Raw genomic sequence first — 21,854 nt, 5'->3', positions numbered from 1 at the left:
CTATGAGATCACCTGAGAAATATTCTGTCTGCTACTTGTCTAAAAACCTAGAGCCTAATCCTACTCATTACATCAAGTCTTGGTGAACTAAGTCATGGTGAAAATTTGTCTATACCTAACATGATCTACTATGTGATCTACAACTACTGCTGCACGAAGCATCAGTTTGTCTTTTGGGCTTCTCAGGGCAGCATGAGAAGCTGTTCTGTTGCTTATATTTGCTGGTTCACCCAGGGAAAGTGTCATAATCCTTTTTTCCCATACTCTTAGAAGGTATAGTAACATCTTCATTTCTTCCTCCTGTTTTTGAGTTGACCGAATGCAGTGAAATAATTGCATCTTCTTTCAACTAAAAACCCAGTTCCCACTTTGGTTATGCCAGCCATCATAGCAATATAGTGAAATACAGTTCAGGCACCAATCCTGAACTGAATCCTGAAAGGCACAAAGCATCTTCAAATGTCATTGATTCCCTTCCCCAGTTCCTTTGATTAGAACCCTCTTTCCTTTAATGCATCAATGTTGTAAATAATTTGAAGACTGAGAGGAATATTTGGAGCTCCCCACTAATACTGAAAAGACAAATACATAGTATATTCTGCCCTTCTTTAAAAACAAGCATCTAAGTTTAAAAATAGTTCTGATTTTAGAAGTGATAATGAAACACAGCACTCAAGAAATTCTTGCCAAATGTGGAGCCTCACAGGTTTTGAAACTGAGCTGTTGTCCCTCCTTTGGAAAAATGAGTGATGTACCCACCTAATTAGAGCAGTTCCGTTATAATTTCCTGACGGTTCTCCAATCAGAACATGCTTGGATGAATGGGCTATCCCAACCATCCCGGAAGCTTCTTTGTCACCCACAATAATGATGGTTGCAACACCTATAAAGAGAACTTCTCATGAAATAAAGCTTCTCATGGTAAATGAAAACGAGCTAATGAGCTAACTTTTGTCAATTTTGTGGCATGAGTGGTTAAGCACCAGCTTCCCAGAGAGCCCATGGAATCCTCATCCTTGAAGATATTCAGAATTTGAGTGGACAAGGCATTCAGCAACCTGATGTAATTGTGAAGTCTCCTGTTCCTTGAGCAGGGTTTTCAACTAGATGACCCCCCTGGGTGGTCCCTTATAAATGAAATTATTCTATGATTCTTACAGGTCTGAACCTGGTTTTCGTTTTTGCTTCTTTTAGTTAAATAATTCTTTACAGACAATGTTAACCATCTGAACACAAAAGTCTACACCAACAATTAATTTAGAATGAAAGATTATGATCTAAAATTCTCCTTCATTTCTTCAGAAAAAGGATCAACTTAGGGAAAAAGACTGACAGTCAAAACTGCTACCAACTAGCTGCACACAAAATGTATAAGCACTGGAGATTAAAATAATATGAACAGACTTAGTAGAATTCTCATATGAAATGTTTCAAAATATAATATAATGATTTAATTCTTTACCATTTACAGGGGATATTTCTGCATCACCAGTAGAGACTAGCTGAATGGTAAATGTTTCATTCCCCTCCAGCAGACCATCTTGTATCGCATGTAAAACAATCAGCTTCTGAGATTCAGTCTGCATCACATAAAGACCAGAAGATACGTATATATACACATTAAGTGAAACCAAACAAAATATGGTATTAAAAAAAGTTTTTTTTCTTTAACAAATCAAGAGTTAAGCATGCATACGTTTGATATATTCTGTAATATTTTTTTAAACATGACATTTCTGATCTGGCTGAAATGTTTTCTCACAGATTAATAAATAGTAAAAATTGTCTCTCAAACATTGTGTGCCACCCCAGAAATACCTTTGAAATATTCCACTGAATAACAATTGAAATTACTGTGAAATTGTGTTCACATAGAAGTTTTCAACTTAGAGGAAACTTTCTATACAAATTTTTTTCCATCAGGAAGTACATATTCAATAAAATACATACATACTAAGGATTAACATGATTAAGATTAGCTATATTAGGCTATAGCAAGTTCCTGTCTAATCTACATTTTTGTCAGTGGGCAGTAGCAAATGCTTAAAATAATATAATAAAAAAGTAGGTACACATTGTATAACTTTAGTACACCATACATACATACTTGTATTCTTACATGTATGCATATAGAAGAACTTCAGGAAGAAAAAAACAATGTCCAGGCCTATCAGTAGAGAACGGATAGCAAAATGGTAGCAAAACTTTGCCAAATACTGTTGGCCTCACCAAAAAAGCTATTTTCCAGCTGATTAAAACTAAAAGAAACAGCCAGTGTGCCTATTTGTTTAATGCAAAACAGCCTTCTACAGACAGAATAATTATGCTTTATGTTAAAACACTTTTCTTCATTAAATATTTTGAGTAGACTGTAAAAGACCAATACTAAGATAACAAAAATAGCTTGACAATATGCAATATTTTGGCTCCTACTTCAGAGTTTTAACCTGCCATAAAACACAAATCAAATAATACTGTCCAATTTGAAAGTCACTAGGGTGTTTTATTATTTATTTTTTTTAAATCTGCAAATGTTGAGCATTCATTTATCCTTCTCACCCTTTCAATATCATTTTTCTTTTTCAGTTGTCTGACACTGCAATGGAATAAATGTTTCTGTAATCATTCTTTACATTCAGTACATTTTTGTTCCTCTTTCTTAACTGTAAAAACAATTCAGATTTGAAGAACCTATCTTCCTAATGATTGCATTATGCTGCCTTAAAAAGAGCATGTCAGCTTCCCTTTTCTGTTTGAAAAAACACTGCATACTGCTAATCCCACCAGTTCAAACTGGCCTTTTCCTAGTGTTATAATACTTAGTAACGCCCTACTTCTATAAACATGTAACAACAACCATGCAAACACACATAAGAAGGAGAAAGTATTTATAAATCTAGTAGTAAATAATTCATTGCCATATCAGAAATACCTCATTGAATTGAAGGGTACCATTCAGAGGGGTTAGATCATATCTGGCAGCTTCCTCAAGAATCCATAACACTTTAACTGCTCCTTGTCCTCCTTGACTTCGACTTACAGTGAGCAATACAACTGCAGCAGAGTCATCAAGTGTCTGAGGTTCCTTCACTGTTACCTGATGAAGTAAGAGAAGGAGGAAGTAGGAAAGGCTGTAGCAAAATGCATTGATACTGGCTTGAGGAAAACAACAAAAAACATTACCAATGACAATATAAAATAAGGACAAGAGTGAAAATAAACAGGAAGATAATGGACGTAAGGCATGTGTTGCATTCTGCTAGCAAAAATTAGTCACTCATGTTATTTCTGTATGCCCTATGATTCAAAACGATTACAGACAATGAGTCACAAGCAGGCAAAGCACCAGCAAAATGGAGAGCAGAAGAATCATTCACTGACAAGAACTAAGATGAGATATGTTTCACAATTTCTTTCCAAACTTTACTTTCAGTAATACCGATTATTACAAAACCATGTTAATATTCAACAGACTACCAAAAATCTTCCTGATATGTCCTGAATTGTTAGTATACTGAATTAAATTGATTCAGACATGTAGAAATTTACTTCTATGGAGCAACACTTTCATTGTTATTACCATCCTACACAGCTAGATGAAGACAAGCACTAATATGCCTGTCAATGAAGTCAGGTCTTCCACTGCAATGAAGGCTTATGAAAATTGGCTATGTGTGACATAAACCCACTATCCAACTTTAGCAGAAAAGAGTGCAATCCAAATCAAACTCACAGTCTTTTCTTCAAATCCAAATACTCCAACAGGGGAATCATTTGGTGGAATAGCAACAGTTACCAGGGTGTCATCCCCAAGTCTTGCACCACCTGTTACCCTCACCAGGGCAATCTTGAATATCTCAAGGAATTCAACTTCACTGTCATCTACGATTGTAATTTCTATTTCTCCTGTAGCCTGCAGAAATTGTTAAAAAAAAAAAAAAAGTGCAACAAGTTTCATTTATAATATTCTATGAATTGTTTGAAAAAATCTGACATTTAAAATAGGTAAATTTTATCTAATAATAGATAAACACACATTGTTAAATTGTGCTTATTTCTTATTGTACTTGTATATTTACAATAAGATAACAAAATTTCAAGAGTGATTTTTAGGTCCATCAACGTAAATCTTGTATGTTAAAACCAGCAGACTGCTCTGCTTTGGTACTCAGTAGAAAGTGCAGGTAGACAATATTGCACTTAAGCCAAAATTCTGCTCATAAAGTATATCCTTCTATTTGCCAAAGATCAGTTCTGTTCACTTGAAATCAAAAACCCTTGTGTACACTAAATATTGTCAGGGGCACCATGAAATTTAAAACTATATGTAGAACACAGCTAAGAAAACATACAGGCTTATTCTGAGAATTTCTAGAGAAGACAGATTATGTTACAAATTTTCAGTGTAACAGATTTTATTATTAGAAATTATGTCTTCACTTGTGGAGGTACCAAAGACATACAACTCAATTTGTTCAGTGCTTATGAGCATTCTGCTTTTCAGTGTTAAAGAGCTAAAGTCAGGAGCATCATTCACATACATAAGGCCATAAATAAAATGTTTTCAATGAAAAGATGTAAATTCTGCTGGAAGAAAACATAAGAAACTCTTAATCTGGTAACCCAGAGACAGTTAATCTTTCAGCAAGTGCATACCTGCCCATCTGCAAATGTAAGGTTTCCAAATGATGGTGTGAAGTCTTCAAAGCTAGCAGTTGAATGAATGGCTTCCCAATACAGAGTTGCTGACCCAAACCTCCCAGCCTGTCGAACAACTGGAAGTTTCAGTATATTCTGTGGTGGTGGTACCTCATAACCAGCAACAGCTCCAGTTATATCCTGTAAATTCAACAAGAAAGTGCTGAGTGCCACAGCAACCTTTTTTTTTTTTTTTTTTTTTTTTGCATATTGGCTTGCAGGTAAAAGTAAATTAAGAAATACATAATCACTTGTAAATTGGTCTGAATTTAGCATTGACCTTGCTCTGAGCAAAATTTCAGAATATTCTATGACATCAGTTTTAGCACTTCCAGCTCCTTAATAAATTACATACATTAATTGTGAAGAACCTTTTAAGAAGGAATTGTTTGTCTGGTATCTGGCCTCTTTATCCAGAACAATTTAGTGTCATAAAGTCTGTTAGAACACTATCAAAACTGGTCTGAAAACACAGACTCTCCTGCTAGGATGCTACTTTAAGTATTTTTCATTCAGATTTACTCACCTTTGTAACATTGAAACTAAATACTCCTCTGGCATCATCATTTTCTTCAATTGTTATTTCAGCTATTTCTAACCCAAGCCTCTTCACGCTTGGCTGACCTCCAGTGGGAGAATCAACCAGTTGCACATCAGTAATATTGATTATAAATACTTCCTGTAATTCTGGAACATTGTCCTGCAAAAATATTTTTAAATGTAACTTTTTTAAGAAAACACTGTAATTTATAATACACGCAGGAAGCTGACTACTTGTAGGTTGCTTACTGTTCAAAAATTCTCAGCACTTGGGACCATATAACCAATCCCTTGCTTCACACCATATGAAAGGTGAAAAAAGCTACCTTTGCTGAGCTTTAGAAACTGAAGCTGGAAGTCAGATTCCAGATCTGTAAGAACAGTGGAAAGTATTGTTGGCTGTCACTTGTTTCTCCTATCCATAAGAAAGGTGGCTAGATTTCAGAAACTAAGCTGGAACTTGAAAAGCAATACCTCCATTCTGAATATATTTAAAGAATATACACATTTTTTGGTGAAAAATTAACCTTTGCTGAACTACAGAACACACCTGCTAAGAGGCATGTAGAGTAAAATAAATCCTCTGTAAAAACCTGTAACAAGTTGAAAAAACAGCAAGCACCTAAGACATTTATAATTTTTTCCTTTGTCATTATTACATGTTAATTTGGGGACTACAAAATCCAAAGAATTCGGTTCATTCTCAGTGATGAATGCTCGAATTCTTTTGAAAGAGATGGCTGCAATTCTTAACAATCATCTGACGAGGCAAGAATCCCACCTTAGCCATTTCTAGAATGTTAAATCTTACTTCTGGTATAGAAACAGTACCATCTTCCCTTTCCTCAAAAGAGCTAAAGCTGTTGTTAGACTACTCACAGGCAAAATGGTGACTATGACAGAAGTTATTGTTGCGTTCTCTGCCATAATGATTGTCTTCTTTTCCAGTACATAATCCTTATTCTCTGTTGCTTGGTTGGAAAGGGGGAGTTCAAAGTTAGGCGCGGTGCTCAGCTGAACTGCAATCTCTCCAACAAACCCTTGCTCTCGAACAATTTGTAAAGTCAGAGTAGTTGAATTCACTTGCCCTATAATAAGAAGGGGACAAAAATCAAGACATGATTGTTTTAACGCTTGCCCTGCTTGATTTTCAGCTCACCTAATTGTACTGGAGCTGCTTGCGAGAGCCCACTTCAATTCTGCTTAGCAACACAATACTTGGATAATTCAATTGCCTCAGGCAAACAAGTTACACAAGTGATGTGAACACACACAGCACACAGTGTGTACATCTAGAGAAGCATTTTAAAACTGGATGTAGCGGAAGAATAAAATACAGAATATTTACAGTTTTAAATGTTCACTACACAAACTGTTACTTCAACACCGACATTTTTATTCAGTTTTCTTTCAAAACTCCCATCTCACTATTTTGCTTGGTCTTTACATGCCTAGGAGATCACTATTGATTCTAACACAGAAAGCAGCATTGGAGGCACTCATTCTGGCTGTAAATTTTACTTTTCCTTAACTCAAATGTTGAAGAAAATGAGATACACTTGTATCAGTCAGGTTCAGATCCCTTTTGGTAAAGTAGATTTGCAATTTTTTCCAGTGAACCACCAAACATGGCATTTGGCTAAAAGTGCTGGGTTTATGACTAGAGAAGTAGGAACAGATAAAAAGCCACAGGCTTTGTAGCTCAGACTAGTTTCTGTTACTTGTATTAACTAGATACTAATTCACAGTTAGCACCTGTATATAATTAATTAAAAATACAGCATTTAAAGATTAGAAAAGAAACTGTGCAACAAATGAAACCTAAGAACATGCCTTGAATCCTAACTTTAAAGTATAAACGTTTATAATGTGCTTGTGTGCGTATGTAAGGAACCAACAGAATCCCTTCACAATACTTTCAGGTGCTAAAAAAGGGGCAACACTAATTCACTTTAAAATAGAACTGGTGAGGAGGTTTTATCTGCAATAATATTCTGATGTAAAATGTAATTTTCATAAATTTTATTTGTTAATATGGACAGGATATTAAATTGCCAGGAAATTTCAATTGGGCTTTTGAAGCATGAATAGCCCATCAGGCAGCTGCTAGAAAACCACCAGGCTGTAGAGAATGCCAGAGCAATCAGCTGCCTAGCTCCCTGGCCCAGCAGGGAGGGCAGGACCCCATAGCACCACGGCAGTCCTCCTCTGGCCCACTGCCTGGCAGATCCTTTACAATTTCAGTTGGTGCCTGGAAGGAAAACTGACATAACGCAATCAAACACACAGCTGGCAAGAAGAAAAACCCCAATTCCGTTTTCTTCAAATGGAATTCACTCTTGCTCTGCTTCCTTCCTTCCCCCATCCCACAGAAGAAAAAGCTTCCCTTTTTGACCCAATTCATGAGGAAAGTCTTTCTATGTAAATTATTTTAAACAATATATTAATCCCATTGAATGAGCAAGTTTGGCTTTTTATCTAAATAGAAGTATTTTATGTATTATTGATTTGCAACACAATGCCAAGATTTTAATAACTTACCCACTAAACAAAAATGACTGGATAATGTTGATACATGCAATATGAAATACAGCATAAAATTTAGGTAATGCAATAGCATAGTTACATATTTTAAAGGACATTTCTGCTACAAATTTTTTATAGAAAAATGCCGATATAGTTAAATACAACATATATCATACATATTATACATATTTATATATAATATATACAAATAAACATATATATTATATTCCATATATATAAATAAAATAAGTATTTCATATATATTATATATATAAAACCATTGTTACAGCTTCAACAATGCTGATTTTGAAAAAACATATTTTTTCCTAAGAATCAAGAAACAGGCTTACCTTCTGGCTCTGTGACTTTAACAAAGAGAGACTCCATATGCCACCCAATCACACCATGTGGAGAGTCACTGGGTAAAATTATAAGTACAGCTCTTGCCCTTTTGGGATCAATGACAGCTCCTTTTGTGGCATCCTGAACACCCACAGTGGTAACATGGGTGAGTGTGATTTCCACAGTCTCTGAAAGCTCTGCAACACCATCCGCGAGAATTGTCAGGGTGATTGTGGACAGGGCCTGACCTTCTGAAAATGTAATCTAAAGTTTTAGAGGGAGGGCAAAAAAAAAAATCAAACTTCTTCTCAATGTCGTTACACCAACTGTTTTATTCTGTAAAACTCTATAAATTAAAAAAATACACACACACACACACACACACACACACACATATATACATAGATTCTATATAACAGAATCACAGAATACCTGGTTGGAAGGGACCTCAAGGATCCGGTCCAAACTTTCTTGGTAAAAGGACTGTCTAGACAAAACGGCCCAGCACCCTGTCCAGCTGAATCTTAAAAATGTCCAATGTTGGGGAATCCACCACTTCCCTGGGGAGATTATTCCAATGGCCGGTTGTTCTCCTTGTGAAAAATTTTCCTCTTGTGTCCAATCAGAATCTCCCCAGGAAGTAACTTGTACCCATTACCCCTAATCTTTTCCATGTGACTCCTTGTATAAAGGGAGTCTCCATCTTCTTTGTAGCCACCCTTTAAATACTGGAACATGGTGATAAAGTGTCCCCTAAGCCTTCGTTTCTCAAGGCTGAACAAACCCAGTTCTCTCAGCCTTTCCTCATATGGCAGGCTTCCCAGTCTTTTGATCATCTTTGTGGCCCTTCTTTGGGCCCTCTCCAGCCTGTCCACGTCTTTTTTGCATAGTGGGAACCAAAACTGAACACAGTATTCCAGGTGTGGCCTGACAAGTGCTAAGTGGGATAATGACTTCTTTATCTCAGCTGCTGTTTCCCTTGTTGATGCAACCCAGCATTCTGTTGGCTTTCTTTGCCACAGCGTCACACTGTTCACTCATATTGAGCTTCCTGTCCACCAGCAGCCCTAGCTCCCTTTCCGCAGAGCTGCTCCCCAGTGGGTGGATCCCAGCCTGTGCTGGATTATGTTTTCCCAAAGGTAAGACCTTACACTTGTCCTTGTTGGACTTCATAAGGTTCTTGTTAGCCCACTCTTCCAGCCTATCCAGGTTGTCCTTCAGGGTGACTCTCCCTTCCAAAGTGTCCACTTCTCCACTCAGTTTGATATCAACAGCAAACTTCATCAATGTACACTTGATCCCATCATCCAGATCACTTATGAAGATGATAAACAGCGTTGGGCCCAGTATCGATCACTGGGGGACCCCACTTGTGACAAGTAGCCAGATTGAAAAGGAGCTATTTCCCACCACCCTCTGGGTGTGGCCTGTCAGCCAATTCCTCACCCACTGCACAGACCACTTATCTAGACCATAATGCATCAGTTTCTCTAGGAGGAGGCTGTGGGAAACTGTATCGAAACTTTGGACAAATCCAGGTAGACAATGTCCACTGCTCACCCCACATCAACTGAGCAGGTTACTTTGTCACAGAAGGTGATCAGGTTTGTCAAGCATGATTTGCCCTTGGTGAATCTGTGCTGGCTTTTCCCAATCAATGTGCTTCATTTGATTTGTGATAGCCCCAGGATGATTCATTCCATAACTTTCCCAGGGACTGAACTAAGACTGATAGGCCTCTAATTTCCTGGATCCTTCTTTAAGCTCTTCTTGTAGATGGGGGTGACATTAGCCTTCTTCCTGCCTTCTGGGATGCCCCCCGATCTCCACAACTCAAAGATTACAGAGAGCAGTCTCGCAATGATATCAGCCAGCTCTCTCAACACCCTCGGGTGGATGATGCCAGGGCCCATTGATTTGTAGGGGTCAAGCTCCTCTAACAGTTCATATAACAACTCTTCCTTCATTGACAGTGGGTCTGTGTTTGCATCAACCTGGATTTTTGTTCCCAAGGCCTGGGGCCCAACAGCTCTGGTAAAGACAGAGGTGAAGAAAATGTTGAGAACCTCTGCCTTTTCAGCATTGCTGTTGACTAATTCACCTCTCCTATTTAACAGTGGGCCAATATTTTCCTTCTGTTTCAGCTTGTTGTTTCTGTACCTCAAGAATCCTTTCTTGTAGTTTTTGACATCTCTGGCCAATTTCAATTCAACCTGAGTTTTTGTTTTTCTAACAACTGCATCTCTGCACACCCTGGCAATGCCTTTGTAGTTCTCAATGGGTATTCGTCTGCTTTTCCATCTCTGGTACATTTTTCTTTTGGTTTTGAGCAGACTCAGAAGCTCACAGTTAAGCCAAGGGGGTCTCTTGCTCTGCTCTGCCTACTTCCCTTACCTTTAAAGGTGTTGAACTGTTTTTGTGCTTCCAGGAGAGCGTTCTTGAAAAACTCCCAGCACACACTAGCTCCTTTATCCTCCATGGAAGCTTCCCATGGAATCCCTCCCAGCTGAGCTCTGAGCAAGCTGAAGTTTGCTCTTCTGCAATCTAAAACCTTTGTCTTAGTACTAACCTTCAGCATGCTCAGCAGGATCCCAAACTCCACAATATTGTGATCACTGCGGCCAAGGCAATCACTAACTGAGATATGTATTACAAAGCAGGTTTTCTTGGTTTGTGAGTAGCAAGTCCAGCAGTGCCTCATTCCTGGTTGGCACATCTAACATTTGTATGAGGAAGCAGTCCTTTATGCATTCCAGGAACTTGATGGATGACATGTTAGCTGCTGAATTGTTCTTTCAACAAATGTCTGGGTAGTTGAAGTCACCCATAAGAACCAGGTTCTGTTGACCCAAAGCTTGCTTAAGTGACCCAAATATTGCTTCATTGGCCTTATCATCTTGGTTTGGAGGTCAGTAGCAGATGCCTCCTGTAAGATCCCCCTTGGAGACGATCCCTCTGATCTTGACTCAGAGGCATTTGATAGGGCTTCCACAATTGCCGTAGCTGACTTCAAGGTTCTCCTTAACATAGAGCGTGACTCCTCCTCCTCTTCTTCCCTGCCTGTCTTTACAAAACAGCCTATAGCCATCCACCGTAATCCTCCAGATCACCTCCCTCGACCTTCTGGCAATGCTCTGCCTCAGACCAGTATGCACACATAGCTGGCTCATGTTCAGTTTATCATCTTTCATTATATACCTTTCAAATTATTCAAAATTATCTGTCTTCACTAAGCTTTCTTGCATAATACACTTAAGACCCTCCCAAAGATTATAAAAAGAGGAAGAATCAGTAAACTGCTGACAACTCAGCATCCTTTCTTCTGCGATGTACTGGGTCAGGCTCAGCTGGAGTTAACTTTCCCCACAGCAGCCCATATAGTTCTGTGCTTTGCATTTGTGGTTGAAATGGCACAGCACCATTTTGGCTATTGCTGAGCAGTGCTCTCACAGCATCATAGGCTGGGGTTGGGCACGAGGTTGGGAAGGGACACAGCTGGGATAGCTGACCCAAACTCACCAAAGGGATATTCCTTACCGCATAATATCCCGCTCAGCAATAAAAACTGAGGGTAACGAGGCAGGGAGGACACACACATAGAGGACCATTTGTGGTTATGACATTTATCTTCCAAAGCAACTGCTACATGTACTGAGGATCTGCTTCCCAGGAAGTGGCTGGACATCTGTCTGCTGATGGGAAGTACTGAATAAATTCCACTTTTTGCTTTGCTTCCATGCATGGCTTTTGCTTTTCATATTAAACTGCCTTTGTCTTAAGCTTTTCTACCTTATTTTCTCCCCTGTCCTGCTGAGGAGGGGGACTAAGAGAACAACTGGGTGGGGGTTTGGCCGCCAGGCAAGGCCAACCCACCACATACAAATACGTCAAAATATTATGGACATATAATATATACCAAAATCCCTGCTAATTGAAGAAACCTCTAGTCAACAGCTTTGTTAATTTTTTTTTCCAGATAAAATTCTTGAGAAGTGCTTTGTCTATCTATATTCTTCTTATTTTTAAATTCAAAGGGCCAGCCACTTGATTAGGTCTCTCTCAACAAGGAAGACATGTCTATAAACACTTAGGCTACACCTACACTGAAGGATAAAAAGAAATTTCCAGTGAACAACATTATACCTTTACTTTACCTTTCTGTCTTTTCCTACCTGCAAATGTATGCAGGGAAATCATGTAGCATCCATCTGGAATGCTCAAGGAGTACTTTAATAATTTCTGAGTTATTGTTTTGGCATCCTTGATTTCCCCTCTATTGATCTTACTTCAGACTTATTATTTCCAGGTGTAAAGTTTTTTTTACAGTCTTTTGGCCCTTTCTTCCCTCAGCTGTGGCTTGTGCTACAGCTCTACAGCCTCAAAGCCCATAGAGCTTTGTGTCTTCTACAGACGGCCACCAGGTGGAGGCCTTTGACTTAAAGAACCTGGCGTGTGTCGGTCCTAAGGCATACCAAGAGCTTTGGCTAGCAGGAAACACGGGATTTTAACATGGCTGGAAATCTAAACAGTCTCAGAAACAGAGAAAACTGGGACTTGTGATATTCTCCTGGGCCACTGAAGCTCTCAGTTATATTGACAAGGTCAGGATAAAGAGCAAACACTCACAGATACCCACCTATGCAAATGATTTGACACAGTAGCTGGATCTCTCAGCAGGAAGGAAGGAAGATGGGAACAGGATACTACAGATACTCATTTCTAGTGCCTGGACAGCTTTGCAATTTCTCATTTTAGAAGAGCGAGAGTGATGCTGTGGTATCACTTGCCAGATAGAAGTGCAAACTGCCAGAATCACAGGAAAGGACCAGGAAGCAGGAATTAACAGAACAGTGGGGCAATCTAACATGTACTATCCTTCTCCCTCAGTACATCTGCACCTGTTGTCCGAGACAATACAGTCAGTGCTTCTTTAATATCAGTGATGTTATTACCTACCATTCCTGAAGCTGGAAATACATCACTTATGCTCCCATTAGCAATCCACGCTACTGTAACTCGTCCATATGTTCCTATTAAACGTTCAATATTCAAGGTGATCAAGCTGTCCTGTTCCATTTCTTCAACTTGCTTAAATAAAGAACTCTGGAAAACATAAAGTAGCAGAACCATAACATTATTTTCTTATAAAGAAAAGTTTCTTTAGGGATCTGGGTATTCATTGGGGGCCAGTGACATTAGGCACCAGTAAGTTAATCTACTATTAAGGAGCTAAATACATGTTCATTGATTAAATTTATATGCCCTAGTTTTCGGAGGTACCCAATACTCCCAGGTTTCATGGAGGTAAGAATTTAAAATGTCAGGCCTCTTTATCCTAAGGCAAAAAACCCAATGGCTTGTGTTTGGGTTTTTTGTTGGGTTTTTTTTTAAGCACAATATTTAATGTCCAAATTGTATGAAGCAGATAACAAGTGGACCTTCAAGACAGACATATTTTGACTGCTGTTACTTTACTTTTATTCAGCCTCCTCACACAAGTCCAGATGCAATGTTTCATTTCAGTAATGACTCTTCTGTGTTTTATACCTTCAGTATGCATTTACTATATACCTGTCTAGATAATTTCTACACTGTCTGATGATTTAAGAATTAACCAGTCCAAATAATACCTTCAGTCTGACATTTTTTCTAAAGAAATTATTTTGTTCTGGCAGACTGGGTCATCTTGTGACATAGCCCAATTAGTATCTTTTTCAGTGGAAAAGGATCCTTAGACCTGTTTACTTGATTAACCAACCAGTAGCGACTCTATGATGATATCATATATGTCATCTGAAAACTGAATTTTTAGTTTGTTGCAAAACCAAGCTGATTAACTAATGTGTTCATCTAAATGTAAGGGGATTATAAAAATCTCACAATAGGGACAGACTGTGGAACTGATTTATCACTTTGTGTTCTACATAATCACATAGCAATGCTAAATGGCTGTTAAAAAGCTTCTTACTCAGGTTGCTACAAGACTTCAGAAAAACAATCCTGTCACATGCTCCAGTTTACAGTTTTAGCATGTTTGTGTTACAGTATTCAGAAATTATTTATACATATTTTAATGATTTACCTTAGAAGTTTTACCTGAGCAAATGCAATGACTCCGTAGGCATTGTCATTTGAAGGAATAATTATGTTAACAAAACCATGAACACCAATCTCTGCACCTCCCTTAGGGTTTTTCAACAACACTTTGAAGCATTCTTCCTCCTCTGGTATGATGTCATCCAGGATATTGACTGCTATCACAGCTTCCCTGTCCCCAGGCTCAAATATCAATTCACCTGAACTAGCATAAAAACACACACATCAAATAATTATAAACTGAAGATAGCTGATTAATGGAATCTTGAAAGTACTGCTGTAAATTTAACGAGCATTTTTGGAGCTGGAATTATTGCTTATATTCCTGAGGAAGTAACTGAGTTTTAAAGGTTGTGGGTTTTGTGTTGTTTTTTGGTTTTTGTTTTTTGTTTTTTGTTTTTTTAAATTACAATAGATCATAGAGTAACTGAAATTAATTATGAAAGTAATTTAATTTATCCTAAATAAAAGCTTTACAAAAATCAAGTCATAACTGCACGGCCTTTCTTGCCATGTTTTAAAGCCAGTTGTGAGACTGTTTGTTTGACTTCAGGTTACCTTAAACCTACCTGTGAAAAATTCTCTTTTAGTGTTAATAAGCACATCACACAGAGAAGTATATAACGCTCACCACTGTAACAAAAACAGTATCACAGAAAAAGAAATGCAAGAGCTGGGAGAAAGTTATATAAAACAAAAAACAAACTACCTAGGTATAAAATCTGACTGGTTGGAGATAGTGGTCAGCTCATAAATCTGGCAGTTGGGCTCTACAGACAGAGCAATCAAGGTCTTGCTGGAGTTACGAGACGTTGCAGTAGCTGAAGTGATATGATCGGCATATGGGGCTTCCAGCATTACAGAGAACTGGTTCCCTTCTGAGTTCCAAGAATACAGTGCTGTCGTGTCCTTACCAGACAGGAGGATGTGAACTACATTGAGCAAGGAGGAGAAAAAAAGAAATATTCAGTGATATATTTAAAAGTTCTCCTTGTAATGCCAGAAATGCCCTTCGTAGCACAATGATTATAGTAACTTTTAAAGTCTGATAAATAATATGAAAAACTGAGCACATATATTTCTGCAATTCCAGCATTACAAACTAGGATTTGAATAAATATTGTCATTTAAATCTTACCTAAACCTGAAGGAGGCATGAAAACATGGATGTTTCTTACAGCACAGACTGGAAGAGACTGAAAGTGTCTAAAGGTAGACTGCCCTGTCTCCCAGATGAAAATTTCAGAAGAATTTCCAGATTCTACAAAGGAGCAAAATTACAAAACTTACATTATTTTGCTGCCTGTTAGTTAAATCACACACTGGTGGCCATTCAAAAGGCAGAGTTTGGCAGCTTTAATTATGAAGTGAGACCAAGTATCATATTTCCCTTTTTACTTGGTGCATAACTCCATAGTATGACTGATCTCCATGGGATGATTCATTCACTGACATCATTTAAGGGCTTTTCTGCACACATTCACATATAAGAACACTAAGATTCCCAGTAGACAACAGCCAATTACAAAGAAACCTATGTACTGCAACATAAACTTTTCAGTAGCCATAGGGATGCAGTCACACAACAATGCCTAAAATGTCATACTTGTAATAAAAAACGCATGTACTTTGTGTACATGTCCCATCCAGAGGGACCTTGATAGGCCGGAGAGGTGGGCCTGTGCGAACGTCATGAGGTTCAAGGACAAGTGCAGGGTCCTGCACCTGGGTCGGGGCAATCCCCAGTATCAGTACAGGCTGGGGGATGAAGGGATTGAGAGCAGCCCTGCCGAGAAGCACTTGGGGTACTCGGGTATGAAAAGCTGGACATGAGCTGGCAATGTGCACTTGCAGCCCAGAAAGCCAACAGTATCCTGGGCTGCATCAAAAGAAGTGCGGCCAGCAGGCTGAGGGAGCTGATTCTGCCCCTCTACTCTGCTCTGGTGAGACCCCACCTGGAGCTCTGCGTCCAGCTCTGGGCTCCTCAGTACAGGAAGGACATGGACCTGTTGGAGCGGGTCCAGAGAAGGGCATGAAAATCATCAGAGGGATGGAACACCTCCACTGTGAGGAAAGGCTGAGAGAGCTGGGGTTGTTCAGCCTGGAGAAGAGAAGGCTCCAGGGAGACCTTATTGCATCCTTCCAGTACTTAAAGAAGGCTTATAAGAAAGAGGGGGACAAACTTTTTAGCAGGGCCTGTTGCGATAGGACAAGGGGTAATGGTTTTAAACTAAAAGAGGGTAGATTCAGACTAGATATAAGGAAGAAATTTTTTACAATGAGGGTGGTGAAACACTGGAACGGGTTGCCCAGAGAGGTGGTAGATGCCCCATCCTTGGAAACATTCAAGGACAGGCTGGATGGGGCTCTGAGCAGCCTGATCTAGTTGAAGATGTCCCTACTCATTGCAGGGGGGGTGGACTAGATGTCCACCCTAAAGGTCCCTTCCAACCCAAACTATTCTATGATTCTGTTCTATGATTTGCTGACCAATGATCTTTGCATATCACAAAGCTCAGAAAAGCTTAAAAAGGGTGCAGTCAGCAGGTAGATGAATAGAGTTCTTATTTCCTGTTGTTCTTCGGAAAATATTTCATTAGTTTCCTAAGTATTTGAGAACAAACGCCACGCTTTTATTTTCTGAGGGACAAAACAGATTACTTTGATAAAATGCTTATCAGTGAATTGTCACTGCCCCGTAATACTTTAATCCCTATCTAAACTCCTTTACTCCAAATGCCTTTTCTACCAAACAAGCCAGTATATACTTAGCAAACTCAGTGTTTGTCTTCCCCTAAGTACCTTTTGCAATAATTAAATAGATATCAGATCCAGAAATCCAGGCCTCCATATGTTTTACTTCTTTTGCTGGTAATTGATGAAGATTCCTAAACTCATTATTCAACCACTGGTACAAGAGCATGTTCTGGCTGGTATTTGACAAAGAAACTAATAGGTACATAACGCCTCCTCTAGGAAATAAGGCTATGTTCAGAGCTCTGTAAAGTGGAAGTTGATGATGCAGCACAAATATATCTTTATTCCACTGGAAAACCTGTGGAAATATGAAATGTTTTGTTCATTATATATACATAATTAGCACCAAGAGAAAAGAAATTAAGTGTCATTATGAAAAACTGGGAAGATTTATAGTGAACTGAATTCCTTATTTCGAAGGTGGACCCTACATTAGGTAGAAGCACACTGGTAAGTAACTACCTTACTGCAAGCAGCTGTGCCTGTTCTTCAGATGAATAGGTTTATAGTCATAAGCTATTTCTGTTCTTATAGGTGTTTAACATGCTAGATTTCAAAACAGATACAACACTAGCAATAAAATCAAACAAAATGTAAATGATAGGTTAATGCAGGGAGTATTGCTATATTTAAACAAGTCTAGACTTTTAAGTCTTATAAACCCATAATAGAAATGCAAGTAATTTTTCAGAAATATATACTTATGTTTTTTTATTATCCCTTCATATTTCAAACTCAAAACTAATCAAACTACCCACATCAAAGCCAGGGAAGACAAGTGTATTCTAACCTGGATGGAACTGGAACTGGTTGTGTGACTCACAAAAATCAAATAGTCTTCTTCATCCACAGCAAAATGTTTCACATGTCTGGTATCCAGAATAGAGAGAGTCTGTATCTGTGAAGGAAATATGACAAAAACGGTGTTTGGAAGTCACTTCAAGTGACAAGTTTATACATATATACACGTATTTTTAAAAATTGCAAAATTACATATAAAACTAGACATAAAACATATAAAATTACATATATGTAATTTTACAATTTTAAAAATATGTCTATATATGTAGGGCTAATTTACAGAATTAATATACCTTATTATACATTTTTCAGAAAATGTTCTATGACTTGATTGCTCCATAATTTCTTTCCTCACTTCCCAGATCATTTTCACCCACGCCCAAAATACAAATATAAAAACAGAGTAGACAACCAGCTGCAAAAACTTACATCATTGAAGTCATGCAGAGTGTTAGGGCACCAAACTAGCTGAGCACAGAGTGCTTTTTTCTAAAACATGGCTGGACTGGGGGACCTCCTGAGGTCCTTTCCAACCCCATTATTTTATGGTTTTGTAAGTAAAACAGATTTACCTTCAACAGTCTGCGTTCAGGCATGAATGCATACACACTGTTGTTGGAAGCTCCTTGTCTGGCTCCTCCATGAGTAATCACAAGGTAGGGAGAGGCATGGATTTGGAAAGACACACAGCTCTTAGGATTCCACATACTGAAATTCTGAGAGAGGAATAAAAAAGTAAAATTGAGACTTAAATGCTTTATTAAGTAGCACACTTGGTGTTTGCAAGTAGACATTTACCTCGACAGGAACAAAAACTCCTTTCCACTGGTAGACAGTAGAAAATGTAGCTGGAGGCGTACGCAACAGAACACCATACAGGATTTCTCCTGATGTAAAGAAACACCAACTAGACGCTGATTCTTCCACAAAACTTTGCAAGACAGACAGGACACTGATACTACCCCCTGCAATATAGCAAAAGAAAACACTATTCATTCTTGAGGTCTTTTTCAGCGCCATTTTCATAATTTACTTGCCAAAACCAGACCTAGTAGCAGAAATGTTGAAGTTGTATCATCTAAATAGTTGGTATAAGTGTATGTAAATGCATGGAACTGTTTTAGTAATGAGATTCAAGCAATAAATGTATTCTTCATATATTACAATTACATATGGAAGATGCATAGGCAATTTGAGGCTGATTCAGAATGATTCAGTTTGGAATTTAGCTAGTGAGAAAATTAGCTAGATAGCAAGTAGTGAAAAAAATAACAAAGAAACTACAAAATGTATGTGTTTGTCTTTCGCCGCCTCATCACAACAAGCAGTCATGGCACTAAGATTCTTAAACTGCCTAAGCCGCTCAACTGGCTTACAGAAAAAAGCACTGTGTTGTCAGAACTAAACTCCAAGAGCTACTAGAGAACTAAACTCCCAGTCCCATACACAGGTTAGACGAGCTGCTGAGCCAGACAGGGTACTCATTCATGTTCAAAATCAGGCATTTCCTTTTTTGCCTTGTTAGTTTCAGCCTGGTTTAGTGAGCAGCTATACACATATCAGTACTGGAATAAAAAATGCTTAGCATAGAAATGGAACAAGTGGGCAGAGATGGAAGGATGGTTTCCTTCAATGGCAGTGCTAACTTGGACCAAATTAAAGTGTTCATGAAATTACAGCCTGAGGGTCCCACAAATGCATCTCAGCAGGCACACTGGGAGATATGACAGAAAACATGTGGTGGCATTTTTTCAGACTAAGGCTATGTCAGGTTTATGTAAAGTGTGTCTCATACTCTGTTAGAAAAATCCGAAGTTACAAGTAGTAAAGAACAGATTTTATTAAACAAAAGTCTAGTGACAATAATGTTCATATAAGCAGTAAGGAGAGCAATATACATTACTGAAACTCTGGCAGAAGTGCCTGGTGACAAGCTGACACCTAAGCACCTAAGCTCTTTAATGAATTTTGACATGCTCAGAAAAATATTAATTAATGTGATCAAGTCTGAATACTTGAATTTACATTCCAAAGTTATATCTCTTGTATGTTTGGCTACTCTCTTGCTATCTCCACTCTGACAAAAGCAGCGGACACTCCAGAGAAAGTGAACATACTGATGCCAAATGCAGAATCCGACAATGTCTCCCACTCAACACTCACAGACCCGTTGAGCCCATTACTCCGTGAAACTTTCAAATAAACTGTAGTGTTGGCTTCTTCAATTATGAGGAAATTTGTCCTAAATGTACGAATTGTGAAAATAAAGAAAAAAATGTATTATTTTTATAGTATACGAATAAGATTCTTACATTACAATGCCAGTGCAGAATATACAACAGAAGTAAAAAGAAAATATTAATAACTGGTTTTGCTATCTGACAGACTGATAACTACATTAATTAAGGTTGTCCAATGTTTCTTACTACAAGACCCTGGCAAAATCACAGAAAATTCAACAAAATCTTAAACCAGCCTGAAATTTAACACACCAGCTGTACGGTTTAAGCTGAATGATTTTTGAAAATGTCATTCCATATGGTTCATTTGCTTCTGAAAAACAGCCCTGAGTGAAAGTGTATTTTACACAAGCTTAAAAACAAAAATAAATTATAAAATGTATAACTCCCTGGGCACTGATCTGAGGTTTGGAGCTCTTAACATGGGTTACTGTTAGTGGAATGTTTAGGGACTAATGAAGTACCATTTTATGAAAAAATCCATAGAGAAATTGACATTTCTAATGATGAATAGTCCATTTTAAGTGTTTTTCTGTTCTTTTGTATAGCAGTAATAGTATTTGACAGGTAGCGTACTTTTAAAAATTACAAATGTTTTACAATTCGATTGCTGAATTTCTTTAAAGGGATTCATCAAAAACAAAATTGTAGAGAGATACCATCTCTATTGAATACAAAAAATCTCCTTTTAACTGAATCATTGTTTAGTACCTATTTGTAACTGGATAGATGCTGAAAAGCCCTAGTGGAGCCTGGTTCTGTAATACTGTAATCATAGTTTGCACTCTTGTGCCTAGTCTGGCTCCTCCAGTTGGATTGAACAGGGTGACAATAAAGTGCTCATCCATTTCTGGTTCTTCATCCAATATCGCAGAAATATGCAGTGTCTGACAAGAAAACAAGCACAGAAAGTTGTTGAGACTTGGCAGCTAAAGATGACACAACCCTATCAGACCATGCTACTGTTTCTATTCTTTCACTGTATGCCTTTGGATAGCACAGCAGGAGAATAGCAGCTCTTGAAACTGGAAAGGACAGAAGTGAGGCAAGGATGGTTCAGGCTGAGGTTCTAAAGTCATCCATCTGGTGACCATCATTGGTGTAACACTAAGATGAGCATATCCACTTTTTTTTTTTCTTCTCCTTTTTTCTCCTCTCATCCTAAGACCCTCTGAAATGTAATAGTTTTTGATCCTTTTTTCACACTTCAGTTCTCTACTTATTCCACACGTTCCTTGGAAATTCCTTGTAGTCCCTGTATAGCTACCTGATCCCCTAATGCAGTTTAGTCAAGTTGGTTTTAATTTACTTTAGTTGGCAACTAAACTAGCTCCAGGGCAATAGGGTAATTCCACTACTGGTGCTGGGAAGAAAGAAGGAAAAAAGGCAAGAATAGAGGGATATTTGAAATACTGTGTCTCTTCTTGATGCTTCTTTCCCTCTACTGCGCCTCTGTGGATAAGAATAGAATCCTCTCAAGGTGGTGTCAAATTAGTAGAGAATTATCTGGAAAGAGGTAGGTGTTTTCACTATCATTTGGGGCTCACTGTCATCCTTCCTACTACCCAAACAGGCAAAAGTTACAGAGGTACACATAGCTTTGTTAGAGAAAAAAAAAGTTAGTAATGATGGATCTGGAACTAAACTGGAGCTTACAGCCTTTCAGATCCCTGTCTACTTCTGCAATAAACCATATTTAGAGGCTGTTCTAAGAAGTCTTGACTTCCCACAGATCTGCTACACTGGCCAGCATTGTGGTTCCAAATGCATTTAAGGTTCAGAAATTGAAAACCAGTGTTTCCAGAAAGGTTTGTTTCAGATTCTACCCCACTAGCCATAATGTACTAACCTGTT

General features: G+C 38.2%; 1 protein-coding gene across 1 annotated transcript in view; it reads right to left on the bottom strand.

Moving 5' to 3' along the window:
* The window catches only part of ADGRV1 (adhesion G protein-coupled receptor V1), a gene marked incomplete at both ends in the record, with an annotated part of 282,764 nt that overhangs the window by 187,772 nt on the left and 73,138 nt on the right, over nt 1-21,854 (bottom strand). Inside the window, 18 exons of the mRNA XM_082336231.1 lie at nt 760-883; nt 1,463-1,580; nt 2,933-3,097; nt 3,734-3,913; nt 4,657-4,839; nt 5,225-5,398; nt 6,118-6,326; nt 8,115-8,370; nt 13,063-13,209; nt 14,203-14,407; nt 14,912-15,134; nt 15,341-15,463; nt 17,005-17,257; nt 17,750-17,857; nt 18,333-18,476; nt 18,559-18,725; nt 19,878-20,002; nt 20,712-20,887. Coding sequence (XP_082192357.1) covers nt 760-883; nt 1,463-1,580; nt 2,933-3,097; nt 3,734-3,913; nt 4,657-4,839; nt 5,225-5,398; nt 6,118-6,326; nt 8,115-8,370; nt 13,063-13,209; nt 14,203-14,407; nt 14,912-15,134; nt 15,341-15,463; nt 17,005-17,257; nt 17,750-17,857; nt 18,333-18,476; nt 18,559-18,725; nt 19,878-20,002; nt 20,712-20,887 — 3,080 coding nt within the window. The remainder of the gene's footprint in view (nt 1-759; nt 884-1,462; nt 1,581-2,932; nt 3,098-3,733; nt 3,914-4,656; nt 4,840-5,224; nt 5,399-6,117; nt 6,327-8,114; nt 8,371-13,062; nt 13,210-14,202; nt 14,408-14,911; nt 15,135-15,340; nt 15,464-17,004; nt 17,258-17,749; nt 17,858-18,332; nt 18,477-18,558; nt 18,726-19,877; nt 20,003-20,711; nt 20,888-21,854) is intronic.

Source organism: Platalea leucorodia, assembly GCF_965183815.1.
Source record: "Platalea leucorodia genome assembly, chromosome: Z".
Lineage (NCBI taxonomy): Eukaryota > Metazoa > Chordata > Aves > Pelecaniformes > Threskiornithidae > Platalea > Platalea leucorodia.
This window is presented reverse-complemented; position numbering and strand designations above follow the sequence as displayed.